This window comes from Trichosurus vulpecula, chromosome 9, assembly GCF_011100635.1.
Source record: "Trichosurus vulpecula isolate mTriVul1 chromosome 9, mTriVul1.pri, whole genome shotgun sequence".
Classification (NCBI taxonomy): Eukaryota; Metazoa; Chordata; class Mammalia; order Diprotodontia; family Phalangeridae; genus Trichosurus; species Trichosurus vulpecula.
Genome location: NC_050581.1, coordinates 109,668,496 through 109,680,514, shown reverse-complemented (window position 1 = coordinate 109,680,514; position 12,019 = coordinate 109,668,496). Strand labels below are relative to the sequence as shown.

Here is a 12,019-nt window from a genome sequence, read left to right as displayed (position 1 = left end):
GCCATCATGAGTTAAGATAAAACTCCGAAGCCAGTGCCCCTAGGATCAAAACCCTCTGGGAGGGAAATAGCTTTCCTAAATTGTCCTCCCTGTCAGACAGGATGCTACAGGTAACAAGGCACTTGAAGAATCTCAGATAAAACGTCAGTCAAGATAGCCCACTTACTTTATGGGCTTTTCAGATTGGAATCATAATCTAAATTCATCCTTCTAGACTGCATATCCTTGTGGTTCTGGAGGCTTTCTGACTTTAGGGCTGTCAGGCTATTTCTAAAGTGGAAAGTTTCAAAGGGGCAGATTGCAGCTAGGGAAAATTCCCTAGCATCTGGAGCTCTCCAAATGCCATGAGCTGCCTCTGGAGTCAGTGGGTTCCATGTCACTGGGAATCTTCAGCTGAAGCAAGACTCAGGGATTTGGAGGGAATTCCTGCCCAGCTGTGGCACTGAATTCAATATCCTCTTTAGTTCCTTCCATTCTGAGTTTTTATTATTTTGTGAGCCATAGTCATAGATTGTCAGAGCTGAATTGGACCATAAGGATCCAAAACATTATATCTATATTTATACTTACAGATGAAGAAAATGAGATCCAGAGAAATTGTGACTTGAAAAGTCATCCATCAGTTAGGAGACCAGCTAGGACAAATGCCAAGGTTTCTTGCCAGCCAGGCCAGTGCTCTTTCTATTGTGATTACCCCAGTGCCCAAACTGGCAAGAACTTGAGGTTGAAAAACTCACACAGCCAATATACCAAGTGCTGAGAGGTCAGAGGCGTAGGAGGAGGGGGGAGGGTTAGTTTATCTCATTCATAACCTAATTTCAAGAAGTTAGGTTTCTTCTTCATGGGCATTTCCATGGAATATATTCCCAGGAATATGTGAAAGCCAAGTGTTCTCTTTTTTAAATAAAAGGCAACATTCTGTTTTTCTTAATATCAGTCCCCAAATTCATGAACCTTTAATATAACTAAATTAAGCACAAATCATAGTAGGCGATTTTCATGTTTCTTTGGGATTCATGATAAAGCAGTAACCTCTCCCACTCCCACCCTCATTTGCTACAAAATTTTATTCACTTTTTGCTCAGTAATTCAAGATACAACATTACTTGTTGTCAACGTATATACTGATGTGCTGTACGTATTTGAGATGAGAAAGTGATATAGCTTGTCTTGATGTGCACATTTTGGGTTCTATGACATCATTGTCCTAGTTAGAAAAGAGTTTCCCTCTGCCGGTTAGGCAAATGTCTTTGATGTCAAAGCCACCAGCCAGAATTTCCTAAGATGCCAGGCAGTTGTTACACCACTTTTCTCCCTCCTTGCCCCTAATGAAAGGCATGCAAACTAAAAGGAATATTATATTAACCATGGAGTAAATGTTCTCTTGCCTTCCAGGACAGATTGATTTTGGTCCCTCTAAAGATTCATTCATTCGTTCATTCACTCATTCATTCATGCTATTATGTTAAGGCTCTCTTTAAATTAAAATGAAATGAAAAATGAGAAATATTTCCCTATTCTACAGTGAGAATGCCACATCTGCCATTCTCAGTGGAGTCTCTGGCCTATCCCATCATTGCCTATTATGTGAGGGCTCAATGCTAGGTGCTGGAGGGAATAAAAAGAGAAGTAAGATGTAGTCTGTGACCTCAAGAAATTTGTAGTCTAGTAAGGGAATTTTTTATATATATACACATATACATATGTATATGTACATATACATATGTATATATAAGCACAGATATGTATGTATATTTATTACATATATATACACATACATAAATATACAAGTATCCAAAGAGAATCACAGTAACAATGTTGATAATGAAGTGCTTTAGACATCTTACAATGCTATAGAAATGTTATCATATCATTGTTATGATTATTATAAGGATAGTTGGAAGTTCAGAGTCAGGAGGGATTAGGTCCTCATCCAGCTCTGAGGCCAGGAATCAAATATGACTTCCTGGGGGAGGTGGCTTTAAATATGACTAAAATGTCCACGACATAAATAAGAAAAGGCATTTGGGAGCGAGGAAACATCATGAGCAAAGACTCAAAGACAGACAAGTATGGGACATGTTTGGAGAACAGCATAAAAGCCAATTGGATTGGAGTGTGTGGGGGCAGAAGGGGAATGAGACAACCCAATGTTCAGGTGCCCACATGTTTGTGTTTGCTCCGCAGAATCACTCGGCCTCCATGACTGAAGTCACTTGAGGTGGACGACGGTGCCAGAAGCTGGTTTTTTTTTTAAAAATTACCCTCCAGTTCAATACTCCAAGACACACAGTTACTAAATGTCAAACTGTGAAGACAAGTATTATGTTATGTCTAGTTAGAAGCTGATGTTTTGTACATTTTTTTGTATGAGGAAGTGATGTAGCTAACCCTGAATTTTTTTGTCAGCTTTAACATATTTATGCCAGAATTTTAAAAACCAACATTTTTTTCCCTTGTTCAAGTGTGCACTGACGAACCACAAATTGTCGATGTTGTTTTGTGATATTTGTACACAGGCCTACTTTTCTCAGTTTTATAGACATTGAAATAAATTTCCCCTAACAACTCATTCTCACCTTCAGTTACTGCTGTTACTGCTGCTTACAGACTAGTTAAGTCTCCACGAGAAGCCGATCATGTTTTCTGAGTTTGCAGGGAGGCCTGTGTTAGTTAATGGGAAACCAAGAATTATAAAGAAAAGGATGTCACATCAGAAGATGCACCCCATTCTGACCCTCTAATGTACCTGCCCATCGATTGGCCTGCCACGTCTGGCATTCTCCATGCAGGCCCTGGGCTATCCCAAGCCCTTTGCTGAGAATCCTGGATTCTCCCTCATACCATGAGATTCCTTCTTCGACAGCTCAGAAACTGAGAAAACTTTTCCACGGCAGCATCTTCGGAGAGGACCCCACCTGTAACACCCTACCATGTCTCCTGAATAACCAGCACCAAGCCTCCTCTTCAATGCCAGTTTTGTAAATCATATTCTATGGACTTTATATGAAAAAATGAATATTTTACAGTTTGCACAGTATTATTTTAAAGGGAAGAAATTAGATCATTGACAACAAATGGAACCTGAGCAACAGCTTCACTTTGTGGCTTTTTAATTGTTCTAGGATTTTTCACTCCATCCCATTTTTCTAGCATGGTGATAACTAAAGTGTCTCCTTTAAGAGGAGTCACTCATCTGTACCTCTTGGAATGTTTACCTGACACCTCCATGTTGGCTCTTAGCTTTTTTTGTACATATTTTTTTTCTAAAGAGATGAAAAAAAATTATCCAAAAAAAATATTCTGGCTTGTGTCATTTTTTTCTCCACTTTCACTGACTAGCTGTGGTGAAATTTAATAGGGACAGATGGCTCCTCCCAACTGAGCATGGATAGGTCATTCTGAATCAGCCCTAGGCTCAACCATGCAGGCTTAACCTGCCCTAGACCTGAGAGATCCAGATTACTCTCAGGTGGGGCTTACCATTGAACTTTTGTATCTGAAACAAGTTATGTTGGGGTATGTACGTATACACGTGTCCATGCCCATGTCTGAATGCATACATCTGTGTGTCAGTGGATGTATACGTGTGTATGTAGGGGACTCTAGTTACACATGTCAGTGAATGTGTATACATTTCTTGCTAGGGATGAAGGAGAAGAGAATTGGGGAAAGCAGTGAATTTATTAGGACTGTTAGATATGGTCTGGCGCCTAATCTAGTTTGTTTTATGCTGATGATGTCGGCATATCCCACCCTTAGATGCTTCTTGGTTTTCCAGGAAGTCATTCCATGTCCTTCAAAGTCTGCTAGAGGATGCCGTGGACAGAGACCTGCCTAGAGTCGGAAAGACCTGACAGATCATTTGGGTCATGTCACAGCTTGGGAGTCATCTTAACAATGAACTTCTGCACGTCTGAGTGGGGTGACGGAACTATTCAGTCCAAACTAATCAGTTACCTGGGCATCCTAAAACAAAGGGTGTAAATGTTCTTCCAGCATAGTGTAATAATGACATCTTGTATGTGTGCTGCCCTTTACAGATACAATGACACTCAGACACTTTCTAGCTGTGTGACTCTGGGCAAGTCACTTAACTTCTCTTTGCCTCAGTTTCCTCAACTGTAAAATGAAGAAAATAATAGTACCTACCTCACGGAGTTGTTATGAGGGTCATATGAGATAGTCTGACACATAGTAGGTGCTATAAAAATGCTTACTCCCTCCCCTCCCCTTAAGCCCCTATTCTCAGACTTGCCTGGGCCTGAATATAGATATGTACACACACACACACACAGAGCCACATTTGTGGATGTTAGATGGCAGCTGGATGGTGGAGTGGATAGAGGGCTGGCTTTGGAGTCAGGAGGACCTGAGTTTGAGTCATATTCAGATACCCTGGGACAGTCACCTACTTCTCTTACCCTTAGATTCCCATCTGTATACTGGGGATTTTGGATTCAGTGGCCTCTAAAGTCCCTTCCAGCTGTAAATCCATGATCCTGAGAAATAATTTGGATGATGTCTATAAAGTGCTTTGAAAACTTTAAAGCACCATATCATTGTCAATGATTATTGTCATGTGCTCTTTTTTTGGTGGGAGAGAAGGTCAGGGCCTGGGGTTTCATTAGCGTGGGGTACTCCGAATTAGGATACTCCCTCTACTGATCCAGATGAACAATCTGTAGTTTCCAAGCTTATGTTAATTTGGAACTGGGAAGGACCTCAAAGGTCCTTCAATCATCCTCTGAGGGTAAGAAAAACCGAAGCCAAGAAAAGTTAAGCTACTTGCCAAAGGTCATACATTAGTGAGGTAGGATTTGAACCCGGGTCTGCTGACTCCCAATACAGGATGCTCTTTCATTCAATGCATCACATTTCTTAGGGCGCTGAGAGGTTAAATAATTTCCCTATGCTCATGCAACTATTATGGGTCAGAAGCAGGTCTTAGACTCAGACCTTTCTTACTCGAAGGCTGGCTCTCCATCATGTCATGTGATATGGTAGCCAAAAAAAATTTGAATGCTATCCTAGGTGTCATTAAGAAAAGGAGAATGACTAGCCCAGCTCTCTCTGCCTGTGTTTAATTCTGAGCACCACAGTTTAAGAAGGTACCATATTTTAGAGGAAGGGGTACATTCAGAAGAGGATAGCCAGTATGTTGTGAAGACTAGAGAATATGCTATAAGAATCAGTTGAACAAATTAGGAATGTGTATCCTAAAGAACTGAAGATGTAATGGGGGCGCAAGAACTGTCTTGGTAGTTGAAGGGCTGCCTGCCATGTCAATGAAAGGTTAGATTTGCACTGCTTGGCCCAGGAAGCAATGAGAGGGAGTCGCTGAGAAATAGATTTTTGCTTGTTAGCAGGAAAAAACTTTCCAACAATTAAAGCTGTCCCTAAGTGGGATGAGTTGCCTCAGGAGGCAATGAACACTTGTCAGCATTGTGGTAAAGGGAATGCTTTTTCAGGTATGGATTGGACTCAGTGACATCCATGGTCCCTTCCAACACTGTGAATTCCCAAAATGTCTCTGTATTCATGGGTATGTATGTGGGCAGGTATATATGTATTGTCCTTGATGAATCATGGAATCTTAGCGTTGCAAAAGATCTATGAAGCCATTTAGCCTGAACAAGAATATTTTTTTCATAATATACCCAATCATTGGTCATTGAGCCTTTGCCTGAAGACATACAGAGAAGAGGAGCCCACTGTTTTCTGAGCTGAGATTTTCCTTTTCTTTAAAGCTTTCATTAAACAGTGACATTCGCTTGAATTTGTCAATGAATTAAGAACAAGTCTATATCAAGAAGGACTTTGAATTCTAGTCTTCTTAGTTCAGTTTGTATATAGAAGAAGCATGCTATAGTGGAAGGATCAAGGCCCAGATCTGACACTTATTAGTCACGTGACCCCACGCAAGCAGCTTAACCTTTCTGTGTCTTTGGTGATCCAAGGCTATGAAATGGGGATACTGACGATGATACTTTCTAAATAGCAAAATGCTCTACAGATATCGACTCTCAACGTTACAATCCCTGAATTCCTTTGCTCACGTTAATTCCTTTGCTCACGATGCTCAACGGACCTCCATACTTTTCGGTTCTGTGCATGCAGATTTCCAGGTATGAATTCTATGGGAAGGAAGGATGAAGTTGACTCTAGTGTTTCCAGGCCCCTCTTTGATGAGGCTCAGCCATTATTTCACTAGTCTTCCTTTGTGGCAGTTGGACATTGAGAACGTTCAGTAGGCAGTTACACAGTGCAATGGGACAGATCATCTGGGCATTGTCACAGTTTGGAGGTCATCTTAACAATGAACCCCTCATCAGAGGGGTGAGCAACCGTTCAGTCAACACTCATCAATTACCTGGATAACCTAAAACCGGCATGGGGTGACATCTTACGTGTGTGTGGCCTTTTACAGGTACAAAGCACTTCCACAAAGATTCAAAGATTTAGAGCTAGAATCTTAGTTTAAAGGGCATCTAGTCCAGCCCTTCACCGTATAAGGCAACAAGGTGGCATACTAGATAGAACACCAAGCCTGTAGTCTGGAAGACTTGAGGTCCTACCTGGACTCAGACCCTTACTAGCTGGGTGACCTTGGGCAAATCACTTTAACTTCTACCTAACTCAGTTTCCTTAACTGCAAAATGGGGATAACGAAAACACTACCATGTTAAAGGGATCAAATGAAACAATATTTGTAAACTGCTTGCCAAAAGCCTGGTACATAGTAGGTACTTAATAAATGCTTATTCCTTTTCTTTCCCCTTCCTTACTCCCTATTATAGCTGAGGAAATCAAAGCCCTTAGTTCAGTAATTAGTCCGATATCACATGGGAAGTAAATAATAGGTACATTACCTCATTTGATCCTTATAGAAACTCTGGGAACTAGGTGAAGCCAATGTTATTCTGCCCGTTTTATAACAGGGAAATGAGGCTCAGAAGAAAATAACTAGTCCAAGACCACACAGCTCTTAAGGGTCCAGGGAAGGTATTGTTCTCAGTCTAATGCTCTTTTTTACCCCCCAGACTCATCCAAAGCTTGCTAATGAAGCCTTGGCATTTAAAATGCTCCCTTTTAAGTAATTTTAAAAGGGTTCTATGGGTTAAGTATCCCCAGCTAATGATTAAGTGATTGCATGACTTTTATGAAATATGTGTCTACAAAGTCGTAGGTGTAGACCTAGGAGAGATTTCTGTGACATCTAGTCCCACCCCTCATTTTACGGATGAGGAAACTGAGTCCCATGGAATTGATCACAAACAAGTTGCAGTACTAAACCTCAAGGTTTGAGGATGGTAAGGTGAAAATATTTGGGCTTTTGTATTATTTTTTGTTACTGTAAAGGTGACTTCAGACGGCCAAAGAGTAGGCTGGCTTAGAGCAATGTCAGACCCAACCAAGCTTCAATTACAGTCTCGAAACAGATGCTTTATCATCCAAAGACCAGCCTAGTTAATTTCAGAGAGGTTCCGATCCCCCTTCTTTCAGAAGGTTAGGAAGTTCTTTACAAAGGAAAAATGAGGGTTAAAGGCAGGGGCCAGCTCAAATCAGCTTGTGAATTTTCAGTGTGAGCATCTATATATCCTGGAAACTGGCAAATGCTACAAACCTAGGATTAATTCATTTTTTGTAGAATGATTGTCTAGACTTAAGAAAGTGATAGAGAAAATGCTTATACTGCTGATTAATCTGAAAAATATGTGCTGTATACATTGTGGGGGCAGGGTGCAGTTGTTAAACATTTGCAAACACATCCCTGGATAAAGGGAAGAAAGAGCAGAAAGAAGACAGTTGAGAAGTGACTGAGAACAGTGATAGAAAGACAAATGAAGACAGTAAACTTTGGAGAAAGTGTTTCCCAGATCCTTTAATTCAAAATACTCTATTCTAATCACCACAACAGCAACATTTTGGAAAGATCCATTCAGGACCCAAAGGGTGAACCAGGGTTGAGATAAGAGGGAATCTTCCCTGAAAAAACAAGAGACTTTGTGTCTACTACCAGCTTCCTGAAAGTTTCTATCGTCTGTAAAATGAGATGATTAGACTAAAACGGAGGTTTTTAACCTATTTTTGTGTCCTAGACCCCTTTGGCAGTCTGGTGAAGTCTAGGGACCCCTTCTTAGAATAATGCTTTTAAGAGCATAAAGTAAAATACATAGGATTACAAAGGAAATCATTTATATTAAAATATAGTTATCAAAACGTTATTAAAAATAAGCACACTGACCCTAGGTTAAGAACCCTTCAGGCACTAGATGATCTCCAAGCCCCCTTCTAGCTCTGTAATTCTATGGTTTACTGTCTTTTGGTTTCTTCTTTCTCTCTTTAACCCTGCATCCCTATGGATGGGGGGAGATTGCCCCTCCTGAATCTAGAAAAAGTCTATACTTGCTAGCTTCCTCTCCAAGAACAAATTTTTTTCTTAAATGTGGATTTTCTGTTCTCTGCAAGATTAGTTAATTTCAATGACTTTTGGTCCCCTCCAGTATTCTACAACAAAACCTCCTGTAAGCCTGACAACTCAAATTTAGATGATGCATAGCACTATATTCTCATGGTAAGGATGTAGAACTCCTTTTGAATCTGCAAGGTTGGAACATCTTCGTGTGTGCCTCCTCAAGCAGAAGTCACATTTAAAGTGTATACATGCACCTTTGCTCCTGGTGTCTACAGTTAGAGAAGTCAACTCTGTCCGAATATGTCCAGAATAGAAAAATTAAGCTTAGTCAGGTTGGGATACTAAATCTCTAGGGCAGGAATTAAAGGCTTTTTATACAAACCGGTAAACCAAAATTTTGCCTTCAACTTCCAATCAATGTCCAGAGGGATTTACCAGTACATTCAGTTCAAAATTCCCAGAACTGAGCCTTTGAAAATACATTTGAATCAAAAGAACGCTGAAGTTACCTGGAAGGCAGAGTGAGAGTGGGGAACTGCACACACTCTACTTGAATATCTGAATTTTTCACCAAAACTGTTAACAAACTGCTCTCCTGATTCTCCAGCTGAATTAATCCTGCAAACCAAAGCATCTTTTGAAAATCAGCAACTGCACATTATGATAGGTTGCACCAAAAAAAAAACCCCCACGCAGATTTCTCCTTTAAAAAAAGCTGTGCGAAAATAGGAAAGTAATCAAGAACAGCTAAGCTGGGTAGGCTGCCAGGCAATAACCTGAGACAATACACCTGAAGAAAGCACTAACCTCCAAATTATCTCTAATTTATCCTATCTATATTTTGTTTGTACATAGCTGTTTGGATGATGTCTCTCCCATTAGTCCACAAGCTCCTTGAAAGTAGAGACTGTTTTTTTCCCCTTTCCTTGTATCCCCAGAACTTAGCACAGTGCCTAGCATATAGTAGGTGCTTAACAAATATTTGTTGGCTCCCACAGTGGAGCTGTCTGTAGCCAGCACAAGAAAATTGGGAGAAGTTGAATTATTAGCTAGTATTTGTCAAGGTTAGGCTATGTACCACTTGTGCAAAGCTGGTCATTTCTGAGTTAAAAAGAGATTGTGGTTTTGGTGAGATCCGTACAGCTGTGGGTGTTCAGTGTTCTAGAATAGCCTTTCTTGTGTGTCCCTTTTTTGTTGTTGTTGCCCATAAATTTTGCATACTCCTAGGAAAGTCTTGTGTGCAGTTCTACCGTGCTGCTGGCCTTAAATACAAAGAACACTAAAGGGTCTATCTATAATTGTATCACAACGTTAGTTACAAATGAATATCTGACTATACCTTCTGAATCCTTCTATATCTTAGGCATAATTATGTCAGAGATTGAAGCACCTTGACAATCATTGGTCACAAGACTCTGGTATGGGTATTTATCATATATAAATGGCTGCCACAAAAGAAAGCAGCATGAATATAATCATTATTGTATTCAAAAGGTTATGGTCTTTAGTGTGCATCTATGGGGCTACAGAATCAGCAGTTCTGATTGAATTGACCAGCTCACTCAGATTGACTTTTCACTGCCTTTTAATGGAATTGACCAATTTGATTGATTTCCAAATTGGTCAGTTTTAAATCATTTAAATATTACCTTCCTCTAACACAGTGGTTCTGTAAGTATGGTCTTGAGATCCCCCAGGCTCTTTCAAGGGATTCAAAGGTCAAAATTATTTTCATATTAATATTAAAATGGTTTAATTTGCAATATGATAAATATTGATAGATATAACCCACACGAACAAAAATTCTTTGACGTGTCCTCAATTTTTAAGAATGTAAAAGGATCCTAAGACCAAAAAGATTGAGAATAGCTATTCTAAAGCAAGGAGAAATGACAGGCAGCGTTGTGTAGTGGAATGAGTGCTGGAATAAGAAGCCAGGAGACCTTGGTTCCAGTCCATTGGCTCCAATTAGTTGCATGAGTTGCCTTTGGCAAGCCACTTCACCTCAATGGGCATCTGTTTCCTCATTTGAAAAATGAAGGAGTGGGACAAAACAGTCCCTATGGCCCCTTACTGTTGTAATATCCTTCAATTCTTTGAAAAAAATGAAAGAGAAATTAAAATTTTAAGCCAAACAAATGGAGGATCCATGTAGAGAGTATAGAGAAAATGAATTGGAAAGTAGTGGGTGACAATTCCAAGGGACTTACAATGAAAAATGTTATGAGATATTTTTATAATTTTTAAAATTTTCTTTATTTTTCTTGCCTTTTTTGCAGCATGACTAATGTTAAGATATGTTTTACATGACTTCATATATATAATTGATATCATATTTTTCCTTTTCAAAGGGTGGGGGAGGGTGGAGGGAGAGAATTAGGAATTGAAAATTTTCTGAAGTACAGTAAAATTTTTCATTTAACCAACAAAAAAGAGAAAGAAAGAGGGAAGGAAGGAAGGGAGGGAGGGAGGAAGGGAGGAAGGGAGGGAAGGAGGGAGGGAGGAAGGAAGGAAGGAAGGAAGGAAGGAAGGAAGGAAGGAAGGAAGGAAGGAAGGGATAAGTAAGGCATTAAGTTTAGGATAAAGAAGAAACAAATTAGTGTTCAGAGTCTACTCAGAAGGAAGGATTGAATAAAAGATTGTATAAAAGCAGCAAAGGTTGGGGAGAGTTGGGCAGGAAAGAAGGGTTATCTATCTCCTTCAATTAATCAATAAGCATTTTATTAAGTGCCTGCTGTATTAACTCCTCAGTATACAAAATCAAAGAATAAAAATAGTCCCTTCTCTCAAAGAGTTTAGAGTCCAGCCAGGTAGATAGCAATACATTTATAGGTAATTATAATATATGTATGTGTGTACAGATACATACATATATACATATATGCATATTGCATACATGTAAATTTTGGTGAGGAAAGAACGAACAGCTGTGGTGGGTCAGGAAAGGGGTCATATAGAAGTCGTCACTTGAGCTGAGCCTTGAGGGAAACTAGGACTTCTGAGAGATGGAGGTGAGAAGAGGGTACATTCCAGGCATTATGGACAACTTGTGCAAAAGCAAGGAGATGCGGTACCATGAATAAGGAGCCATCATGGCTGGACAGCAATGAATGTGGTTGGGAGTAATCAGTGATAAAGCTAGAAAAGTAGCTTGGGGCCAAGTTGTGACATACTTTAATGGCACAAAAGCATAATTTTATGTTTGATCCTGTAGGTAATATGAAATCACTGGAGTTTACTGAGTAGGAGAATGACATGAAGTATATCTTTATGGAAGTGTGGAAGACTGTATCACTAAGGCAATAGTCACAACGGTTGCTATTGTTATGAGTGTGCTGGAGTGGTTCTGAATCTCAAAGTATAACAGACTCTCCATATAGAAGACAGAAGCAAAACATTTATTCAGATACCAAAAAGCCCAATCCCAAAATCAGTAAGTCCAATCCATCCAAGCAGCAAAGAAGTTAATATACATCACAGCAGGGAGCCACCCCATCTCAGAGCCTTCCCCCTGCTGGGGCCTTCCCACAAATACACTCACAAATCCTAGCTGATTCCTTGCCTGCATCTGCTCTCTCTCTCAGCTCTAACTGCTCTTCT

General features: G+C 39.9%; 1 protein-coding gene across 2 annotated transcripts in view; it reads left to right on the top strand.

Annotated features, from left to right (window-relative positions):
* PLPPR1 (phospholipid phosphatase related 1) overlaps window positions 1-3,291 on the top strand; it is a 344,485-nt gene extending 341,194 nt beyond the window's left edge. The window contains exon 8 of one of the 2 annotated variants that reach the window (XM_036737378.1): window positions 2,188-3,291. In XM_036737378.1, coding sequence (XP_036593273.1) covers window positions 2,188-2,220 — 33 coding nt within the window. In that variant the 3' untranslated portion in view covers window positions 2,221-3,291. The remainder of the gene's footprint in view (window positions 1-2,187) is intronic. The other variant, XM_036737379.1, reaches the window with a different exon arrangement.
* Window positions 3,292-12,019: the final 8,728 nt, after the last annotated feature.